Raw genomic sequence first — 23,907 nt, 5'->3', positions numbered from 1 at the left:
TACACCTGTAATATGTACATTTCTTGTACTACCTAAAATCAATCTTCATCAATTGCTATAATTCAATTTTAATTACAAAAATTCTAACAAAATGCAAATTTTATATCAAATAAGAGATTCTACTGGCCAATTATAAGGTGGCTAATGTTTTAGGTACTATTTATAATATATACAAGAAATATTCTGAAATACTTACTTCCCTATTTTAGTGGATTTCAGAACTCTTTTCTATTTGATTCAACAATATATTCTTTATAATAGGAAATCTCGTTGATATTAGAGAATTATTGATAGAGTAAGAGAAGAATCGAGAGGATGTCTTTTGCGAGTAAGTTTCATAAAAACTGTTTTTGAAGAATTAAGCCAGGACGAGAACCAATTCCGATATAATGTTGAGGTTATTTTGGAGAGATGCTTGGTCGGATTCGTTGTACACTGTTTGGTAGATGCCGCAATCGTCTGCAAAGAGTCTGATATGGCAATTGATGAAATTAGGAAGATCGTTCATATTAAAAAATAATAATAATGCCGAGACGACCGAACCCTAGGGTGTGCCAGTCTTAACTTGGAGAAATGGGGAGTTCTGGCCCTTGAAGGAGACAAAGTTGGCTGCGGTTGATAAGAAAGGCTTCCACCCATTTAAGCAATTGGCACATAGGACAAGGTTTCGGAGTGTAAGTAGAAGTTTATTGTGGAGCACTTTGTTAGAAGCTTTAGAGGGAACCAACCGAAACCGAAAACCGTAATTGGTGAAACGGGGTTCCAATGGCTAGTTATAATCCATCAAACCCCCTTCATCATGACTCTGCCAATTCCTGTGCAGTAGTGCGCTTTGCAATGATAGTTAGATTCTAATAAGGTGGGTGAAGACGTAGGTTCACCTGAGACCCAAGGGGGTTTTTTTTTGTTTTGTTTTTTTTCAAAAGTTTTCAAATCTTCATAGACCTGGCAACACAGGTCGAGGCATGTGTAGAAAATTTTTTGGTCTTTTTAATCGTGCTTTGTGTCTACTGTCGTATGATGAAATCTCCGCAAGGTGTGGAAACTCAGAATCGTTCAATTTATCAAATAAGTTCTTTGCCAGTTTCTTTGCATATGACGTTACATCAGCCACTCCGGAATCACGTCTGATATTAACGTTTCTAACGTACCAAGGTAGTCCGGTGTATCTCCTCAGAGTCTTGTTCTGAAATCTCTCCAAAGCGATGATATTCATTTTCTTCGAGAACAACCAGACAGGCGCAGCATACAGAAGAATCGGTCTAATTGCCATCTTATACAGAATAATTTTATTTCGAATTGAAAGACTTGAGTGCCTGTGGCTTAGTCTGTTGAGCATGACCGAGGCCACGGTCGCCCTACGGATGGTATCAACACACTGCCGGGAGAAACTGAATCTCTTGTCCATTATCACCCCCAAATATTTATTGTGAATGACTGGGTTGATTATAACTCCTTGTACCTCTATGTGTGCTTGTTGTGGTAATGAGGACTTGTTAGTGAACCACATGAATTTGGTTTTATCTGCATTCAGTTCAACACGGGTTCGCACACACCAGCGCTCGACCAATCTTACCATTTCTTGCAAGTTTGAAAGGGCCTTGCCAGGGTCCCTATCTGTGCAACAAAGGTCACTATCGTCGGCATAAAGAGCGGTGAAACCCTTAGGGGCAACTGGGAAGTCATTCATATGAAAATTGTGTAGGATAGGACCTAACACACTTCCCTGAGCTATTGATGAACGAATCTGTCTAGAATTAGATATTGAGTCATTTATCTGTACTCGGAAAGAGCGCGAGTCGAGATAATTGCTCACAAATTTGATGATGTTATACGGCATTCCCATGCGAATCATCTTAAACAGCAGGCCATTGTGCCAAACTTTATCAAAAGATTTCTTTAAATCGAAAAAGGCTACTGCTGCAGTGTCTTTATAAATTTTGGCTTCTTGAATTCGTTCTACGAACCGCAATAATTGAGTGGTGGTCGAGTGCTTGCTGCGGAAACCGTGCTGCTCTGGACCGATAATGTTATTGTCCTCTACAAATTTGTGTAGTCTGATGGCTACCACTCTCTCAAAAAGTTTCCCTAATGAACTGAGAAGTGAGATTGGGCGCCAATTCTGCGGATAGTGTAGGTCATGTCCAGCTTTGGGGATGACCTTAACTTTAGCGAGTTTCCATTCTGCCGGAAAGTGGTTTGTACGAAGTAATTCGTTGAATATGTTGACCAGCTGGCGAACCATATTTTCGGGGAGATTCTTGATAGTGTTGTTGGTGATGGTGTCCTGACCAGGTGCTTTTTTCTTTTTGAGGTTTTTGATAATGTTTGTTACTTCTTCAGTGTTCGTAGGAAATAAAGCAGAGGGTTGTTCTGGGGGAATATCCCTAAAGAATACTTGAACTTCTCTGTCAACACTGGCAATAAGCTGAGGAGGAGTGTTATCACATGGAGAGAACTGTCTCTCATATGTGTCAGCAAATACTTCCGCTTTATCACTGTCACTATATACTGTTCTGTTTGTGCCGACAATCGGAGGAATCCTCGAATAAGTGGGCTTACATGTTTTATACACTTGGTATAACGTGCCATCAGCACAATTTGCCTCACGTAAAAAGCTGAAGTAACGCTCACTCATAAATTCTTTGATTTCTCTAGATACTTCTCTTTTTATAGATCTGTATCTATCTTGGTAGTACGTATTTAACGTTCTTTGCCATTTCCTCCTAAATTTGTTTTTTAATTTGATGCGTTCCTTAATCCAGCGGGGAATACCCAGTGGATTATTAGTGGGAGCATCTCGGGTGGATTCCTTAGCAGAGTTAGTGATGGTTTCTGTGAGAAACAATAAGTCAGATTCAATTTGATCAATATTGCCACCCGTAAAGGAAGGCAAGGTGATTCTGGCCAGCTTTCGCTTAAATAATGGCCATATCACTATTTTCTTTGGTTTACATATAAAAGGAATATTGAAATCCGCTACCAGAAATATAGGGTTGTGATCAGAATCCGTGACAGGTTGAACGTGAACCGACATACCAAATGTAAGGTTCTTAGCAAGCGCTATGTCAAGAATATCTGGTGACTGGCCAGCCTGGTCAGGAAAATGAGTTGGAGTGTATGGCGCATAAGGTTGAATGCTCTTTCTGATACAAAAATTTTCGAGCACCCTGCCTTGGGTGTTTGTAGAGTACGAGTTCCACAGAAAGGATTTAGCATTCATGTCGCCACACATTATCACTGGGTACTGACAATTGAAAAATTCGTTAAAAAGTGGAATGTCTATAGTATTTCTCGGAGGTTTATAGCACACTCCTCTCCTAATTTTTTGATTGTTTACGTAGATCTCTATTGCTATTACCTCACATTGTGTCGAGGGAGGTAGCTGAATAATATCATAATTAATGTGTCGCTTTACATATATAGCTACTCCTCCTCCTGGACCAAAGCTTCTATCCTGTCTGATACAGTCATAATTTGCTACTTTGGCAGTGTGATAAGGACGAAGCCAAGTTTCCCCCACCAGTGCCAAATGAACACCCTCAGTGTCAAGGATGTCCCTGAACTCAGTCATGCTAGAGACCAAGCTTTGGGCATTCCAAGCCATGATCTTCATGTTATGCAACACAACATTTGGTGTACTAGACATTTATGAGTGTTGAAGCAAATAAGTGTTCAGCTGCAGTTAGAAAACAGTTGAAGAAGATTTCTATTTTCTCCTCGTTTGAAGTAGCTCTGAGGATTTTCAGAAAACAGTCCTTCGTAATAGATATTAGTTGTTGAATCGGGAAAATTATGCTATTAGAGTTCATATTGATATCGTTATTTGCTATTTTCGTGGGTTCTTTTTCCACACGGTTGCCACCACACATGTCAGATCGTTGATTCGAAGCTGTTGGTTTCACCACATTGCAGTTTACTTTACTGCTATTGGAAGCTGCTTTGGAGACCCGCACGTCTCTAACAGCTGTTGCCGGTGATTCACTTCGTCGAGGAGGGGACCTCAGTATTTTGGCAAAAGGCACCATCTCGTCGGTAGCCCGCTGAACCACGGCACTCTCGTCATCACGAGTTGGCACTGCCTCGGCCGTTGGTACAGTAGAAGTCCTTTTAGGTTCGTTGAACCTTCCCTTCCATCCTTTGGGCCAGCCTCTAGCTGAACTGACGCTTGAGCAGTCATCATCATGGTCATCTTGAGATTTATATTGAGATTTGTGACTTGGTCTCAACTTGTCGGATTGTCTATCATTTTCACGATTATGCATACCAATATTTGGTCTGTTTGTTGGTATATCTGGACGTCTTGTCATGTTTTCATTTCTGGCCATTCTGCCTTTGCTAGTGGGGCACGATAAACAGCCTCTATAATTTGCACTGTGTTTTCCTCCACAGTTGGTGCATATCGGGTCTTGCTCACCCCGCTTCAGACTGCATTCAGAGGAGTGATGTTCCCCTGGACACTTGACACAGCGTGGATCATTATGACATGACTTCGATGTATGTCGCCAGGCCTGACAATTGAAACACTGGAACACACCCTGGCGTTTTCTATACATCTCAACTCGAATTCTGATGTAGTTCAAAGAAGTCAACTTATAAATTTCCTTACTCCGATTTTTTCGGGGCATTTCCACTAGCCAAATCGGAATTGGTACTACTATTCTGTCAGGGCCCTGTCCTCTATGGCTTTTTAACTGAGCAACATTTATGATTTCGAAGCCCTCGGCTTCCAGCGACTCTTTGATCACTTCACAGGGGGTGTTTCTTTCTAAGTCCTTGATAACCACTTTTATTGTCTTATCTGAATGGAGCATGTATGTGCTATACTTTATGTTATTCGCATCGAACATTTTTGTAATCGCACGGTGGTCATTTTCACAGTTCAAAAACAACATCATATTTTTACCGGCTGTTTTTGCCGAAAAAGTCTCTTGGCAGGTGCTTTTAATTTTTTGCAGCAATTCCATCCAGTTCCCATACTTGGTAAGAGTCAATGGGGGAATGCGAACTTTCTTATGAGAGACTTCTCTCCATTGATTAGGATTATCAGGGTCTGGATCATCAATTTCTTCATTTTTTGAATTATTTCCAGAGTTTCCGATATTTTGTCCTGTATTTCCCGCATTTCCTACGGTAATTGTTGATAGTATAGCTTTAGTGACATCGCTCCTGCGCGTCTTATTGCTGGTTGAGTCCTGATTGGCTGTAGCAATGACGTCACAAGTAGCTGTTTGCCCATTGGCTGGAGCGACTACGTCATTACTGGCTGTTACAGCATTGGCCAAATCGACCTTTGATGCGCTGGCCACAGCGTAGGCACTAACAAGTGGGGATTCGTTTGAACCATCATTACACAGGGTACCCTGGGGCACCTCACACCTTTCTACAATAATGGGCTCACAAATAATGTCCTTCGGGCCATTATCTCTCTTCTTTTTCTTCTTATTTCTCTTTTTCTTCTGACCTCCCTTTCCATTGACGCTATTTGCATCGTCATCAGATGATTGACGGGGAGAAGGGCTGTTTTTGCGAAATATACCACAAGATGATGCCTCGGCATCGAGCACTTCACCTAGTTTCCATATCATAGCATCCTCAATTTCGTACTTGTCATAATCAACTTCACAGTTTGTGAGCCTAAAGCCCAGTTCAATAAGTTCACAGAAAGAATTGTTACCACTGCACGCGCCTCTTGAAGACGATTTAATCTCTGCATGTCTCGTACGGGACGAATGCATGTCGAGAGTTTTTAGTATGGCGACTATTAGGTCGTGTCTAACACTAGTTTCGTTAGGGGCCTCGTCGTCGTCACTACGTGCGTTCATATCATATTCAAGTAATGAAATATAAGCATTAGATACCTTGTCCCATGCCGCACGATGGCTGGCAAAAGAAATCCCATGCCAAAAACACAGTTTCGACATACTCTTACTTCCCATTTTCAAGCGCACTGACTGCCCAACAAAAATGAAATCGGCATAATCAGAAGACTCACCCCTCACAGCAACCCACGGCGACGAATATTTTCCGACGACGAGGCTGAAGTGAAGTAAAAGTCAACCACACCAGTCCTTGAGCTGCGAAAACGTGACTTATTTGTGTATGACGTTAACACGTTGAATTTTTTAATGTCAAAGTACGACACATTACGTAATCCCACGGAGCCAATGTGACCAGGAGTGTGATGAGAGGGAACCAAGTCGATTATATGTTATTATTCTAAGAAAATTATAATTATAAAATGTTAACCCACATAGTCAGATAATAATTAATCTTAATCCTTATTTAAAATAATATAGAATCTGTACAGATAAAAATGATGTAAATGGTAGAGTAATACATACAGGGGGGGGGGGGGCAAAAAGTCCGTAGAAGCTCAAAAAACAGCGGATAGGTGGCGCTCGTACGATTGACTTAGGTGGAAATATGCAAATCAGACGGTTATAAGAACTTACGCTCCTAATCCATAATCAATTCACCATTGTAAACCGTGTATGTGGACCTGCTGCACTCTGCCGTTGCTAAATTTGTGACTCCCCTGTTATCCCTGTGTTGGTGGTGGTCATGTGGAACACATAGTGCTGTAATAAACGATTTGGAGGCATTCTGTTCGTTATTTGCTTCTCTTTTCTTTGACTTGTATACGTCAGCGCCACCTATTGGCTGTTTTTTAAGTTATTTTCTCCTGACTTGAAGGAATTCCCGTGACCTATTGATGCTAACCCTGCAAACTTTTTCTTATTTAGGTTATTATTCCGGTTTTTATTCATTTTTAAAGTGTCTACGGACTTTTTGCCCACCCCGTATAACGCGTGTCGGTTCGAGTGAATAAGAAATAATAGTATTTATTGTGAATGTTAATACCAAAAAAAACTAATTATTGAAAAATTAGTTAACTTCGAAGACGTTTTTTCGAATCCACATGGAATAAATGTATATATTGTTTTCATATTTTATACTCACAATTCCTCCAGATTTAAGAGTCCATAAAATGCTCCGGTAGAAATAGATGTCAAATCGTTGTGCGACAACACTCTATATAAACACATGAAACAAACACATTCATAAATTTCCATATCACGTTCTTTCGCTTTTAAATATTTATAATTAATACTAATTTGCCAATATTACCGATCGAATGAAAAAAAATCTGTTACTGTAATAAAGACAGATAAAAAGAATAAAATTGTGTTTCATTCTTATTTATTTATTTTTCATGTGACTATGCAAATAATATGTAAATACAGGATGCCTTGTAAGCTCTAATACTGTTTTTATCTCTTCAACCGTCCTTCGTATTCCAATTTAAAAAATGCTCAAAAGGCTTTCTTAAATTACCACGGTTCACTACACACACGTACTCACATTCCAATTGGATACTTTTTCTAATTGAAAGTATGCCTATAGGATCAACGTGCAGGTAAAGTGTCATACGTCCTGTTACCTATGCACCCTGTATAGTGACACCTATACGAAGCGGAACGTCAAGAGAATGAAATTATATTACATTTCAGACAAGTTTTTCGTTTTGCAAAGCATTAATCAATGAAGGGACTAATTTTTGATTTCGTCGAAGACGGGTTTTCATCTCATGCTGTCTGCACCCCGTCTTAGGGTACGGAAATAGTGTACGCTGGTTTCCGATTTCGGAAGTCAACTGCGCCGTTGCTGATTGGTTAAAAACATGAAAGATAGATTTCACTGTATTTGCTAAGTATGTGATATTCAATGTCATCTATCTTTCCCAAAAGACAACTGAAAGAAGGGGAATTTTTTTTAACACTACCGTTTTGAGAGAATCATTTCTTCGTCTATCTCTGCGGCCAAGGGGTTAACCCATTACATGCCAAAGTTTTAATAGCTAACTTTTTCGGAAAAAAAATTCATAAAAACGATAACATGAATGAAATACGTAAGGAAAACTCTTTGGGAAAAAGTTTTACTAAATTAAAATTACCATAAACAATTAGTGATCCTGTATTTGTCTCAAAGAAATACCTTCACCCTACGCGTGTATGGTTGCATTTACGTACCCAGTCAAAACATTAAGTATAGGACTCAAAATAGATGTGAATGAGATAAACATAGAGCTTTGCCCCATTCACTTCTTACTATTTCTCTCTGACGCATTAGCGGACGAACATAGACACAAAATAACTTGCACGTCAGAAAAACGAACCATGTTCATCTGTCCGCTGTGCATCGTTCCGTTAACCAACCAATCGCTGGAGGGACGGAAAACAGAAAAAAATACTTAAGTATACGTATATTCCGTTGGATTACTTAAATACGGAATGAATCTTCTTCAAGAATACATTCCCCCCACGTGAACGTGTCGTTAATATGTTAAGTAAATAAATGCCATGAATCCGGTTATTACTCATAATCGACTATTTTGGTAAACTTGATGAATTTTCTTTAAATTTATGCTCACACGTCGTTATTTTAAATTCAATGAATATTAAAAAAATTATCACTTTTGCTAGCGAATATGTATATTATCCAAGCTTCGTTTGTGAACATGATAAATCGCACGAAATTCGTCATATTAGCCGGCTAATATGCATAATCACCATTTCGTATTGGTGAATATGAAAAATAGGTCCTATTGCCGTGATAAGATTCATTATTTGGATGACCGTAAGGGGGACTGGGGCTCGACTCTGTCGCGCCGATAAGTTGCCCCACGCATTATTTCTCAGAGCATAGATGGTGCCCACTGCCCTTAATGTACAGTTTGTTTAACTAGTTCTTTGATAACAAAAAAAATTGTTGTCGGAGACAACATCTTAGACGAAACGGGGTTAGTTGTCTCATGAGACAACTTACCATTATACATAGATATTAAAAGAAATCAACCAAGTAAGGTAAACTAACAAAAGAATAGTACCATATTATACCGAATTCATTAACTGTATTTCAACTGAGCCTTGAGAAATTATAATTTCAGATATAATATAAATATTCTGAAAGAGAATATATAAAAATGCCCTCAGCGTTGATTCCAAAAGCGAGTCTGGGGCAAGAGCTCTTTTTTTGAAGCCCCTTGAATTTATTTATTCAATATGTTTATATGTGTTTCAATCAAAATTCTTAATAATTTGGAGGACTGTGATTATTTCACTCTGTGCGGTACGGGGACCCGTTTTACCCCCGCCCCCCCCCACACACACGCGCACACTTTTTGTTAAGATGCCACTGCGTACAAGTGGCAATGATTGTCACAATAGTCAAAATTACTATTCAAAAGCGGCCATGAGTAAAATTCAAACAAATTGCAGTTCAAAAAAAAAATTGTTATCAAAATTCATACTTTTCGTGTGTAACCAGCAAGAGAAGGGGGATACTTAAAAAAATAAAGATACTTAATAAAAAACTATATAAACTTAAGTGTGATCAGTTATTTCAACTTTTTTTTCCCCATTTTGATGGGTACAATGATAATAAAATAGAGTTGGCCAAGAGCATCCATGATCAATTGTATAAAGCTTAATTAGTTCTACCGTTTCAAATGTTTACTATCGAGTTAATGCCTAATTAATGTTGTGAGACAACGTAGTCTGTGACAATTTGCCCCGTACATGGAGCTGGGGTTGTCACAGTCGACAATAATTTTTTTTAAAGTTCTAGTTCGTGGAAAGAGTGATTTTTTTTGCGATCGCAAAAATAGAAAATAAAAATTTGATGTAGATGCATCAAACATTTGGACTGGTTTGAATTGCATGCCCGAAATTAATTGAAATGCAAAAAGCGTGACAACTATCTTTGGTCTTACCCCTATTGTACTTGTGAGATAGAGTCTGATCCTGATGTAAAGAACTCTGTTTCAACGAATATTTTCAAACATCCCCGAAATGCCTTCCATTATTAGCTCCTATTTGACAAATTCTGAAATCAGATCCTGATATATATTAATATAAGACTCCCAATTTAACAAATATTTTGATCGCACCCGATATGATGATCTCCAATTAAACAAATTTTACGATTGCATCCCGATATAACGAACTTTTATTTAAATTTTTACGATGATACACCGATATAATGGTTTTTCGTTTAATAAATTTTATAATGAACTCCCATTTAACAAATTCTTCGATTTAATGAATTTTTACAAGTTCCCATTCAACAGATTCGCAAAGGAACGGGATTCGGAAAAAAATCGTGAAAGCGTGAAACTCATTAAATAGGAGTTCGTTATACTGGGGTTCGAGTATATTCATCAAACATTTTACAGAGACTCATTTGGGCAATGAGTTGTATGGAAAATTACTTTCACACTTAACCAAACTCACAAATTAACTAGGGTACTATGTACAATCATCGGTAAAAGCGATATTTTTTTTAACATTCATCAAATTTGCCAACGACACTTGGTGTTATGCATAATCGCCGGTAAAAGTGAAATTCATCAAACTTAACGATACTATTGGCAATTATGCATATTAACCAATTATTATGCGTTGTAACCAATTTATCACATTCACTGGAACAAATATATCATGGTTATTTTCATAATAAATTAACTATGGCGTATGCTTGATATTTTATCAAATTTCGTTTAAAAAGAAATACGATAAACATTTTGGGGTAAATAGACAATCTGTCCGTACTTAGAATCGGACAACCATAAGTATATATATATATATATTCTTTATGGGCATTGTATAATATTTCATCATGTATTTATATTGTTTGTAATTGCATTTTTAATTGGGTTGCTGTATTTTTGAAATATGACATCCATCCTCTTAAACAAAACTATTTGTGCAATGATAATTTTCATCGTAAGTTTACATGTCAACTTGAAATATTGATTTCAAAATCCAGAAAAAACATATACCGTATTCCCATGCATTAGCCGACATGCTGTGAAACTCGAGGGCCACCAGCTTTTTGAACGTTTGGTTCCGTTCCCTGCATGACGGGAAATGGATTTTCAGAATGAAGTTTTTCGAGAAATTTTCCACTGAATCTGTGACTCCGATTTCCCGGCATACGTCGGAAAGTACGGGTATGCCCGGCATTTTGGTCTCCCCCGCTGTTTCCCGGCATGCCTGCTGATATGGGGTGAGTACGGTATTTTTTCACACTTACAGATGTTTCAAGTGTTTGTTTGACGCAAAGGTTCCGTTCTCCAATGATGATATTTTGTTGCTTGTCAAATATCTGTGAGGAAAATAATTTCTTCTATTAATAAAAACACTTCAAAAAATCATTTCATTTTGCACTTCACTTGAATAAATTGGAAACGCAAAACCCCTGCGTTATATCTTCAAGAAACGAAAATCGAATTTTGAATTTAAGCCTGCGTTTCGAACCCTTTTTTTAACCGCGAACCAAAATCAATAACACCATCAACTTCCCGACCAATGAATCTTTTTTTTTTCTTTCGAAATCAGGGTAACCAGTGGTGCAAAAAATTGCATTCATGACGGGACTGTAAGTGGATTTGTATGACCTCTCCGACCCAAGTTTTGGTCGCGATCCATAGGTTAAGAACCGATGTCTGTAGGTGGATTAGTCCTGATCATCTCGGAAGCCCCTGCGAACCAAATTTGGGGTCCCAACCCGCTTTCGCATGCGTCCTGATGTCCAAGTTTAGCAATTTCTGGTAACCCTACTTCAACGCTTTCTCTCGTATATTCAGGACGTAAATAACAAATAATTAATAATACGCATTGGAACCCCTGCCGACTTAAAAAATCCTGCTAAGCTGGAAAAAAAAATTTTATTTCGCATGATAGTGGGCGAATTCTCTTCAATTTCACCTGCACAGACCTGATGTTTCTCGGAGCACAGAATTTTTATATCTGTGCGGAATGACAAAAAATAACATGCTACCTTATACAATGTAGGGAATTTTTTTTCTCCGTAGCAAGAAAAATCTATGTACACAGGAACATTCCAAGTCATTCTCAAACCCTAAAGTTATATTTTAAAAACTTATTAACCATGAAGAAATGGTTTCATAGTTACTTTTGTTCGCAACCAAGAGAGCGGTGAAAATTGAATTTCATCTGCCAAAACATGCCTTTTAGAAATTACTATACAGCACAGGATGTATTTATTATATTGAGAAATATCATTAAACTAGAACCCCATTTTGCCATCTATCAAATAAAAAACGCAACTGTTGCGATTGGTGATCGGTTTTCGATTTATGTGCCAAATAAAAAGAAACAATACAATATGATATTAGTAAATATTATTTGAGCAATAATATAAATGGAATTATCAAGTTTGCTACGAACTTTTAACAGTTGATGTTTGCGCCTAGTAAAATCACACCGTAATACTCGCAAAGCGTGTAACGCCTTCAGTTCTTGACAATAAAAAAGTATTAAAACTGAAATCGATTTGATTATAATAGTAAGAATGTTCCTAAATATATATGAGATAGTGGCCTGTGGGTTCCGACTGAAATTGGCAAACAGTGCATACCCCTGAGTCATTTCTAAGACATCCTGGACTAGTAGTGTGTTTTTCTCACCATGGTTGTATATTATTTTTTAAACTACTTACAGTTTAATATTTACCACATCGGGTTATACGGGTATTAATCTAGGAGGAAAAGAAAGCTTAAGCAGGCAGGAGGGGAAATAAAAAACAGAAGGGCATTTAAAACAGGGCAGTGACAGAATGTCACTTCATCAGCCTGTTAGGACGTCATTAAGCTATAATTAATGCTATTCTTTTAACATTCGTCATAATGCATATATTACCTACTCTAATTTTTATACTCGTATACTGGTATATACTGGTATATGTTACTAAATGCAGTTAATTATGATTATTTGATTAAATATTATCTACAAAATGTCATATTTTGCAGTGTTGATCTAATTATTTACACTATATGTACAAATACAAATACAACGCCACAACAGGCAAATTGCCCAACGAGGTGGCTGACTTAAGAACATCACGGATCCCCCGAGCCATTTTTTTTGGAGGCCCTACCTACTACTACTACTACAACACCACACCCCCTTCCCGCGCCCACATATACATTATTCATAAAGGACGTCATAATGTATGACGGAATCTTGACGATTGGACCTACTGGCCCCGAATCAAGCAAGGTCAGTGGCGTTGGAGCCAGGGGTAGCTGTGGGTGCTCGAGCACCTCCATAAAATAAATTCAGAAATTATAATCTCCCCTATATGACGCTGAAGACGAGCACCACGGGTCTCAAACACTTTCCGACGCCCATGAGCTGGGCTCTTTAGATATATATAGGATTCATATCTTTTATTAATTTGGAATTATCATTATTTCTAAAATTATTTCTTTCAGCAATTCTGATAATTGTTGTTTTTTTAATTAATGATAACGTGATCCTCACGTATTCCCAGGGAATTTATTAGTGTTAGTAAACCTCCACGCCCGAACCCAGACCTGCACATTGAGAGGCTAGCTCCCTAACCACTCGACTGCCGGGCGGCAATTGTTTGATGAAATAGTTCTTTTAATAGTTGTGGAATTCATTCTTTCAATATTCTGGAATAATTTCTCTCACTGGATCTGAAATTATTTCTTTCGTTGTCCAGGAAATATTTTTCATTAATTATCATTTAAAAGTAATGATTCAATAACTTCTTCCACTAATAAGGAAATTACTGCATTTCTTTAAATAAATGGGAAATTATTATTTTTTCAATAATTATGAAATTATTTTTTCAATAATTATGAAATTATTTCTCTCGTGAAATTAATTAATTTCATAATTACTTCAATAAATGTTTTGTTTCTTTTGATAATTCCGAAGTTACTTCCACTTATTCTTAAAATTATTCTTTACAATAATTCTGAAATTATTTCTTACGCAATAATTCTCTTCTTTACTCAATGGTTTTTTTCATTCAAGTGTCTTTGAGCGTTTCTCCAAACTCCAAGTTTGTGTGCATTTTGGAAGCCGACTTTTCCCTCTTGAAATATATGAAATCAAGGGGTCCCCCCCCCCTAAAGTGTTTGGGCTCGGTCGGGCCCTCGAACTCGTACCGAGCCGGCCCTCATAGTGTATCAGTTAGCTTAATTGGTAAGTATGGAAAGCATCTCACAGTTCTAATACTGAGAAAGAATCTGTTTAATTTATCAATTTTTTTTTGTTTTAATTAATAAATTAAAACAAAAATATTTTTTATGCAAGAGGGCCTGGGTTCGAGTCCCGGCGGAGACGTGATGACTTTTCTTTCCGAGCTCACCTCAGCATAATATCCGGAAAATTACTGTTTCCTTGATATCTCTGGCTGAGAAATAAAGCCATCTATATCTCTCTAAACCGTCCCACCCGGGGGCCATTTCCTGAAGTTAAGAGAGGCTACTAATGCCTCTACTTCAGCGCCTCACGACACAGTGCGTGAAATTAGGAAGGCAGATTCATGTGTCTCCAGTGGTGTAGATGGTAGCATGCTTGCCCGGTATGCAAGAGGGCCTGGGTTCGAGTCATCACGGAGACGTGATGACTTTTCTTTCCGAGCTCACCTCAGCATAATATCCGGAAAATTACTGTTTCCTTAAAAATATTTTTGTTTCAATATTAAGTAGTAATTTTTGGGAAATGTTCGACAGGCTACATCTTGTCATTTTTGGTGATTTCGTCATTTTCTAATACGAAAATACCTGCATGTGCCACCCCAGAAACTTAATAATAATACTGCAGCCAACGCCGCTTTTTAGAATCACAGAAAAATATTGTTATCATTTGGTTATTGTTATCGCTTTTGAAAAAAAACGGAATGGAACAATATCATAACATGGGAAAAAATGCGTTTATAGAGTTCGGATAATGTTACCTTATTCGTCGAAAGCTTTTTTTTTCATTCTGAAGCTAAGGTTTAACCAAACTTTCCCCCCCCCCCATTAAGTCATCGTTATCAGGCTGCAGGACTATGTAGGAGGATAGAAGGTGTTCTCTCCCACACTCCCTTGTTGACAAACATTTCCGTACTTAATATCGTAATCATTCCATGGTATTCACTGTGATCCATACGCGTGGAGCTGCTTTTGCAATGACCTTCCCATAATAAAGGCAAACGTATGAAAAAAAAAATCCTTTACTTCGGTTCTTGATCAGCTTCTATCGGTACCAGATTCAAATTTCTTTTCCGAGAGATTTTCTCAAGGAATCTGTGAAACGTATTCTGCACATTAAAAAAAAAGTGAAGTGTAAAAAAAATCGTGATATGCATTACACAGTTCCAATCCAACTCCTCACAATGGCCGAATAAAAATAATGTAGGATTTCAGCTTATACAGGCTGATGCCACGAAGTGGTGACAAACTCAGAGGCGGGAGATATTAGGCATCAAGAGAAACAAAAATTGTCATAGAACATGATGTCGCAAACCACGTTTAGTCGGTGAAAATCACAAAAATACTTATGAAGGGTGTGACGTCGAGTGGGACAAAATGTCCAATAAAATAAGTAGAAACAAACATTTGTCTGACAGCATGATTACAACACAGTCTGTGGTGCACAAAATAAAGTATAATAATATAATTACAAAAAATAAGGATAAAAAAGTAAAATAAATTAATCATGCTGTCAAATAAATGCATTTTCTGCTTATTATAGGACTTTTCGTCCCACTCGACGTCGCACCCTTCATAAGTATTTTTGCGATTTTCACCGACTAAACGTGGTTTGCGACATCATGTTCTATGACAATTTTTGTTTCTATTGATGCCTAATATCTCCCCCTCTAAGTTTGTCGCCACTTCGATGCAACACCCTGTATATAGTTCCGTTTTAGAATGAAGTAAAAAAAAAATCGGATGATTTTGAACATTTTGCAACTGCGGAATAAAAAAAACAAAGTTGTCCCGTTTTACCAAACGGGTATCGATCAAACAGTATGTGTGGTCATCGTTCTTGAAAACAGGATTTCTTTCGGATATAGTAAGTATTTGATTCTTATTATCAGAAACACGCCGAGTGTGGATGTTGGACGATCGGGGATCGTTTTATTTTTGTTTTCTTCCTTTTTTATCGTTTATTCTCATTATTACTGTTTTGTAAGATGGCAACAGTTACGTTCAAAACATCGTGGTAACAAGTCGCACATGTATGTAGCTCGCATGCTTTATATTTGAAGAAATTAAATCTAATTCAAAAAAGTCGTCTCATAATTCCGAACAAGCGACTGCGAAGCGAGCCCCAAAGAAATCAGCAGGTGCAGATTGTGAAGCGCCATGATAAATGGTCCGTCGAGAAGCCGGAGGCTCTTCGTGTGTACTTGTTTCGATTTGGAAGCCGGACAGCTCGGTGATAGGAAAGGAAACTTAGTCAACCAAAAATAATCGAGCGTTATCGGTGAGTGAACTAAACTCTTTTCAGTGGCGTTTCTGTTCGAATTAAATCGTTCTCCAATATGCCGAAATCAAAATCTAGTGATATGCTCTCAGAATTCAAGCTCTGGACGAAGGAAATTCGAACGGCGGAGGAAGAGGTGTCAGCCATTTTAGAATCCAATGACGTGTATTTGCTACGGGAATTCAAGCGCGAGCTAAAAAACTTGAATCAGAATCTAGAGAGGTGCTACCGCGATATCGCGAAATCGAATGAATCACTCGGTGAAGTGGAGTATGACGGCTACGTAGAGCTGAGACGAAAAATTCGCGAAATGACAAGTTCGGTGTTTATGGCTGAAGATAGTTTCAGCCAGCCCAGTGAAAAATCTCAGTCGAAGGACAATAATCTCAAGCTGCCAACGTTCGAGTTACCGGAGTTCAAGGGCGAGTTCGGAGGTTGGCTGAGCTTCAAGGAAATCTTCGAGGGTCCTATAGGCAACAACCCCAACTTATCAGATGTCCAGAAGTTCCAGTATCTGAAGGCGGCCCTGAAAGGTGAAGCGGCGAGATTAGTGTCGGGATTTGCGATTACGAGTGCGAGTTATTCTCAAGCGTGGGATTCTTTGAAGTCGAGATATGACAACAAGCGTGAACTCGCGTATGCACAGTGCGCCGCCAAGATCTTCCAGCTGAAACAAGTGAAAATCGTGAATTCAAGAAACATCTTGGAACTGCTGGACACGGCGAACGAGGCAATACGAAATCTACAGTGCTTGGGACTTGAAGTAAGTGGTCTCTCGAATGTACTGTTGGTGTACTTTCTAAAACAAAAATTGGATGATAATCTAATCAAGCAGTGGGAACTAAGTCAAGGTCAAGATTATCCCGAGTATGATGAATTCATAGCTTTCCTTGAAAAAACAGGCCAGGTGTCTAAGTCTGTCCAAGATGGTCCCAGACCGAGGGAAGAGTCGAAAGGCAATTCTAGACTTGCTTTTTCCTGTGCTACTCGTAAACAAGCTAATGTGTTGTGTATAGTGTGTAAACAAGATCATAAGCTCAGTGATTGTAGCAAATTTAAATCCATGACATTCAACGACAGGTGGATTTTCGTGAAGTTAAATAAGCTATGCTTCAATTGCTTGAGGAATAATCACTCAGCTGCAAAATGTTTGTTTACAACCCGCTGCCAGTGTTGTAAAGGAAAGCACCATACTCTCTTGCATGAATTCAAGGTACAGCCTCCTGTCGTAATACCTACGAGTGAAGAAGCAGCCGTGTCGAGCACTTTCAATGTTTCCAAAGCAAAATCAAGTCAAGTACTGTTGTCTACAGCACTTGAGATGATGCAGTGAATGTAGCCTTGATATGTGCAAAGACAAAGGTTGCCCCATTGAAATCTACAACCATACCACGTCTGGAACTGTGTGGAGCAGTGTTGCTGGCTAAACTATCCGAACGAGTGAATGGAGCTTTGAATTTGAAAATCAACAACACAATTCTGTGGGCTGACTCGAAGGTTGTACTTCATTGGATAAAATCCGATCCCACTAGGTGGAGGACATTCGTCGCGAACCGAGTGAAACAGATTCACGTATCAAGTGATCCAAATCAATGGCATCACGTTCCCGGCAAGGAGAACCCAGCTGATTGTGCCTCCAGGGGGTTACCACCGTCACAGCTGAGAGAAAATTTCTTGTGGTGGAGAGGGCCAGATTGGTTAAGGGAAAGTGGCTTGGTGATACCATCCAATTCCGACCCTTCAGACCAGTTGATGGAGGATGAATCGGAATTAAAGAAGTCGGTGAATGCAACCCAATCTCACGAAATCGTGGAAGAATGGAGTGTGATCAGCAAGTATTCATCGTTTGTTAAACTTCAACGTGTTGCTGCTTGGAGTCTTCGTTTCATCCACAATTGTAAATCCAAGAACAAAATCGTTGGTTCACTAAGTGCTGCTGAATTAAATGATGCTACTCTAGCATTAGTTCGGATCGTGCAGAACTCAGAGTTCAAGGACGAACACAGTTTTCTTGATAAGGGAAATCCCCTTCCACCCACAAACAAATTCTTGTCACTAAGTCCATTCATCGATTCAAGGAGTTTGATACGAGTGGGTGGTAGATTGAAACATTCGGATCTTAGTACAAGTGCCAAGCATCCATTGCTCCTGCCCAAAAATCATCATCTGACATCCCTGATAGTGGAACATTTCCATCTCAAATACCTTCATGCTGGAGCTGAACTGGTTCTGTCAATGATTCGACGGCAATTCTGGATTACGTCAGGTAGAAGCACCGTAAGAAAAATACTCAACAGGTGCGTAACCTGTTACAGATTCAAGGCACGACCTGAGACGTCAATGTTGGGTAATTTACCCGCACACAGAGTCTTGCCCTGCAGACCGTTCCAAAGAACTGGTGTAGACTTTGCCGGACCGATTACAACGAAGCCGATATTGAAGAGGTCGAAGGTTCGACTCAAGTCATACTTAGCGTTGTTCGTATGCTTCACAACAAAGGCAATTCACATTGAAATAGTGTCAGAGCTAAGTACTGCAGCTTTCCTTGCAGCATTTAGAAGATTCATATCCAGAAGAGGGAAGCCGACAGATATGTATTCGGACAATGCAACCAACTTCAAGGGGGCTGCCAATTATTTAAAGGTGCAGTTCGATTTCTGTAAATCTCAAGATGTACAGAAAGTTATCTCTGAAGAAAAAATCAATTGGCACTTCATTCCTCCGTTATCACCTCACTTTGGTGGACTGTGGGAATCCAACATCAAATGTTTAAAGCGTCATCTGTTGAAAACGTGCAAGGGAAGTGCTCTCACTTATGAGGAGTTAACTACTCTGACTGTCCAGATTGAAGCTTGCATGAATTTAAGACCCCTAACTCAACTCGGCCAAGATCCAAACGAGCTGCAAGCTTTGACTCCTGGACATTTTCTCATCGGTACTCCAATGACTGCTGTACCCGAAGGTGATGGTGAAGCATCGGGAAGTCTACAAGCCAAATGGGCCAAGATACAAAAATTGCAAAAGGATTTCTGGAATCGATGGTCCAGGGAATATTTGACCAGTCTTCAACCAAGGATGAAGTGGAAACGGGAAACGTCAAACATAGCAGTCGGCGATCTCGTTATCTTGAAGGAAGACACACCTCCCCTCAAGTGGCACTTGGCTCGAGTGACCCAAGTCTTTCCAGGTGACGACGGAAAGGTCAGAGTTGTGGAAATCAAGACTGTGAATGGTTTATACAAACGTTCCGTGAATCATCTATGTCGTTTGCCAGTGGATTATTGACTGTCACCTTTTTGAGGCGGGAGTATGGACGATCGGGGATCGTTTTATTTTTGTTTTCTTCCTTTTTTATCGTTTATTCTCATTATTACTGTTTTGTAAGATGGCAACAGTTACGTTCAAAACATCGTGGTAACAAGTCGCACATGTATGTAGCTCGCATGCTTTATATTTGAAGAAATTAAATCTAATTCAAAAAAGTCGTCTCATAATTCCGAACAAGCGACTGCGAAGCGAGCCCCAAAGAAATCAGCAGGTGCAGATTGTGAAGCGCCAGATGTGATCACATCAAGCTGCGTGGACTGTATTAAGAAATAAAATTTGATGAACTTGTTTATGGTCTTATTTAAGCGCAAATGAAAATTCTGCGGACCGGAATATTTGATCCTTGATTATTTAAAAATAAATTGATCACCATATTTTCATTATTATCACATTCCTCAAATATCAACTTATTGAGTAATTCTCATGAAACAGTAACCTTAATACAAATGAATGGTTATATTTTATCCAATTTTAGCATCTACTCACAATTGCTTCAGGTTGACGAGATTCCGAAACGCTCCAGCAGACAATCGTTTAATTTCCGATGAGATTAGGATTCTGAAACAAATAAACGAAATTTATTCATTCGAAAGAAATTTTTAGTGAAAATTCATAAATATATATGCATAAGTGGCCAAAATTTGTACAACATATGTTCGAGGTTTTTTTATTTTCTTTTTCGCGGGGAAAATCAAAACGAAATTTATAGTTCATGACGTGTGTGTAATGGGTAGTAACGATAATAATTCAGAGCTATTCTGTGCATGTACCGATTCTCTCAGAGAGTTTCTAAAAAAAAAACTGATTTGGCACGTCCTGAAAAGCTGATTCATGCAGTTGTAGCAAAGTCTACTGAACAATTACTGGAATGAAATGTCTAGTCGCCCGTGGTTGTAGGCAGAAACAAATGAGAATTCGTTAGGGTTGATAGCATGCTTTTTTGGCATTAAACAGTTTTTGTCACCAATTCGTTTTTATTATAGTATATCCTTTGAATGATTTCCCCTTAAACGATGCCAAAATAGCACCGAATATGCAAAAGAGAACGATTCGATGCGCAGTTGCTAAAATGTTTCGGAAACGAGGAACTCACGGGACCAATGAACATATATGAACGCGCATGCGTAAAATGAGAAGAGGTGATTTTTTTCCCCCTTCAAATAACGTGTTTTTGCGGCTGTTATGTTTGGCAATTTATCATCAAAGGCCAGGGTTAATCAATGATAAATTAACAATTTTGTTTTTATTTTGATATGACGGCTCGCTGATCGTGCGGAGGCGGTGGCGCACTTCGCGTATCAACCCGCCTCACCGCACAACAAGCTCATCTTCATCCCGCGTTCCTTCGAATCACCCTAGGTGACCCTTCGGGGATGTCGGGACGCTTAATATCGGATTTGAGTGCAAGATGACTCGCCAACTCACTGCCTTGAGATATGTCGTATCTGGATAAACGCTAACTCGGCAACGAATTGGTTGACGAAGTGACTTCTCTCTACCACGGCCCCTAGTCCCCTATATAACCTCTGGATTTGTATTTAAAATAATTTCCTGCGTACAAGTATTCAGAACAGATGCAAATTTCGCTACTTTGAGAGAAGAAGGTCTATCGATCTGCATGTCAAAGTTTTATTAATCGATAAAGAAATCATAATCATCATTAGGGGCTTCTAAAATTTGCCCATCTTTTTATTAAGACGTTCCTGAATTCTCTGATGATAGCTGTAAACAGCTCAGAACAGTTAAACTTCAATTATATACACTTTACGCAATCCACGAATTTTATGCAGGAATATACGGTATGTGGTACTTTGAAATGAAAGTCGCACTTTCATTTCAGGAAGTCAGCTACATTGGATACGCTGTGAGAAAATATCTAAACGTGTGCAATTGTCGCACAGGCAACACTACAGAACGTATGTAGTTCACTCAATAACGGCCACTTCCAACAATTGTATTGATTCCAAAATTCAAGGGAAACCCCTCTTACGTAAATTCCACTTTTCTTATGAATACAGTGTAATTACAATTTCAGAATATTATTTTAATGAAAAAATATTTACTTATTTGTACAAAAAATTATCAGCCGAAACCTATGCAAGTTACATTGATTGTGACAGATATACTATCCATCCAAAATTTAAACCTTTTTGGGGCCTCTATGTATAAACGTAGGGACAAGCGAACTTGGCTCATTAGCACTTATTTAGAATTATTTTTTTCATTATTCGAATTTTGGGAATTTTCCTTGAAACTCCTATTCAATTTAATGTTAAAAAAATTACCTGTTTAATTCGATCTTTTTTCATAATTCCGGTTTTTTTAAAAAAAATCACCCGATTTGAACTGCATTTGTTACGAAAAATATTGAACATGGACACTTAAGATTAATTTTATATTACACGGCTCTAATCATAAAGTTTTTCTACAAACCAAATTAAAGGTGCTCAATATATCCACTTCAATATGGGATTCATATATTAAAACGGTAGTCAAATTCGTCCCAAACTTTTGCGAGAATGTTCGTATCCACTGCTGCTGTTACGCGTATCTTCAGTTCGGCTAATATATCTGGAAGGCGAGGCACATAAACGTGGTCTTTTGTAAACCCCCGCAAGAAGAAATCGCACACTGTGAGGTCCGACGATCGTGAAGGCCAGTGACGTTTAACTGAATCGTTAGGTCCCGTACGGCCGATCCATTGTTTAGGAATGCGATTGTTAAAAAATTATCGAACGCCCAAGCTCCAGTGTGGTGGTGACCCGTCCTGCTGGAAAATGAGGTCATCCGAATCGGTTTCTAACTGTGGGAAAAGCCAATCTTGACAATCACTGAAGTGGAGCCGAAGGAAGAGCGTTAGCGCTGCCTGTTGGCAACTGCGTGAAACTCGAGATTTCCCTCTTACTACACATACATTATACGATCAAAACGGATCAAAAGCTGAATATTTATGATTTTTTTTAATCGGATGATTCTTTTTGAAACACCCTGTATTTTGGACAATTCGAAGTTTTATTCAGATATGCCATTTGCAAAATTATTTTTTTCTCTGAATTCCTGGATAACTTTTGTTTTTGTTTTGTTTTTTTTTCTTTATTCAGTGATATACTGATCTTTTCTAAAATGTAGCATGAAAGCATTAAAAAAAATTACAATTCACCAAATCTCAATTTTCTTTTTCCTTGTTGCTGCAAATTAATTAAGCGATGCTTTCGTTATCAGTTCCAAACACATTGACTTATGTGTTTCCGTGGGAAGCTGGAGTTTTACTGAATCTTGGATGACTTCATCAGCACCTGCCAACACCTTGCTACTACTCAGCATTTGCAGCAAGCATTGCAAGTGCTGATGCAAATGCTACTACTCAGCAAATACGAAATTTTGTCTGTATGCGAGCAATCATTTTTACCCAGACGAAATGTTTTTAAGCTGGAGTGTTGGACCCAGTCACTTGTCTGGTAAAATTTTAGAGTCTGTTGGGGAGTCGTTGCTCTCTAGCATTAATGCTCGTTCATTTTAGAATACCAATGTAACTTAGCAACATTTTTAACCATGTCCAAATACCAATAATTTAACTCAAAAAAACTGGCGGATTTATGGATGCGGACATTGGTGAAGTACCAAATAAAGTCTCATTGAATAGTCTCATGAAGACGGTGAAAACGAACCTAAAAAAGCCCCTATTCAAAGGCTTTCAGAAGCTACGGACATGTTATAGAAAAAATAAGGTTGTTGAAGCTCTGAAATAGCATCTTTCATGTTCCAAAAACACAAAGATTTTGAAAAATGTTCGAGAGCATAGAAAAGAAGCAAATAAAAATTTTTAATTCACAAATGAAATTGTATAAAACGTAAACTTTCATCACAAACTAGCACTAGTTGCAGCAACGAGGAAACTGAAATAATAAGTAGCAGCATTCAATACATTTTTATAGTTATCAACAGTTTTTGAGTTTTTAGTGAAAATATACTTGTCTTAAATTGGATGAATTGAATAGTTTGAGTTTTTCTGCTGTCCCCCTTGTGCTTCGAATTAACCAAGTTCGACTGTACATTTATTGGAAATAATTCATTATTAGGAGTTATGAAACTAACATAATTAAAATATTACTTATTTGTTTATTAAAATTAGTATGACTTCGCACTTACAGTGTGCTGAGGGATTCCAGATGAGGAAAATCGGTGATCTGCAATTCGCGTATTCTGTTACCTGACATATCCCTGCAAAAAAAAATTACAAGATAATATAAACATTTCGAAG

General features: G+C 38.4%; 2 protein-coding genes across 2 annotated transcripts in view; one reads left to right on the top strand and one right to left on the bottom strand.

Moving 5' to 3' along the window:
* The window catches only part of LOC149064491 (uncharacterized), a 117,861-nt gene that overhangs the window by 36,572 nt on the left and 57,382 nt on the right, over positions 1–23,907 (bottom strand). The window contains exons 6-9 of the mRNA XM_089254758.1: positions 23,796–23,867; positions 20,133–20,204; positions 11,098–11,169; positions 6,964–7,035 (exon numbers count right to left, since the gene is read on the bottom strand). Of these exons, the coding sequence (XP_089110884.1) occupies positions 6,964–7,035; positions 11,098–11,169; positions 20,133–20,204; positions 23,796–23,867 (288 nt within the window). The remainder of the gene's footprint in view (positions 1–6,963; positions 7,036–11,097; positions 11,170–20,132; positions 20,205–23,795; positions 23,868–23,907) is intronic.
* On the top strand, positions 16,378–19,604 carry LOC149064492 (uncharacterized). The gene is made up of 2 exons (XM_089255295.1): positions 16,378–17,616; positions 17,676–19,604. The coding sequence occupies exons 1-2, from the start codon at positions 16,378–16,380 to the stop codon at positions 19,602–19,604; spliced, it is 3,168 nt and encodes a 1,055-aa protein (XP_089111421.1).

This window comes from Pholcus phalangioides, unplaced genomic scaffold (assembly GCF_987345545.1).
Source record: "Pholcus phalangioides strain wild (caught in Gottingen) unplaced genomic scaffold, Ppha-v1.0 ptg000042l_1, whole genome shotgun sequence".
Lineage (NCBI taxonomy): Eukaryota > Metazoa > Arthropoda > Arachnida > Araneae > Pholcidae > Pholcus > Pholcus phalangioides.
The sequence above is the reverse complement of the archived record's forward strand: the minus strand, read 5'-3'. Positions and strand labels throughout refer to the sequence as shown.

Excerpts from the sequence above, each read along its gene's own strand:
- LOC149064492 (XM_089255295.1), top strand. The coding sequence starts at position 16,378 with ATGCCGAAATCAAAATCTAGTGATATGCTCTCAGAATTCAAGCTCTGG. Across the intron at positions 17,617-17,675 it reads CCAAAGCAAAATCAAGTCAA|ACAAAGGTTGCCCCATTGAA; the intron begins GTACTGTTGTCT and ends ATATGTGCAAAG.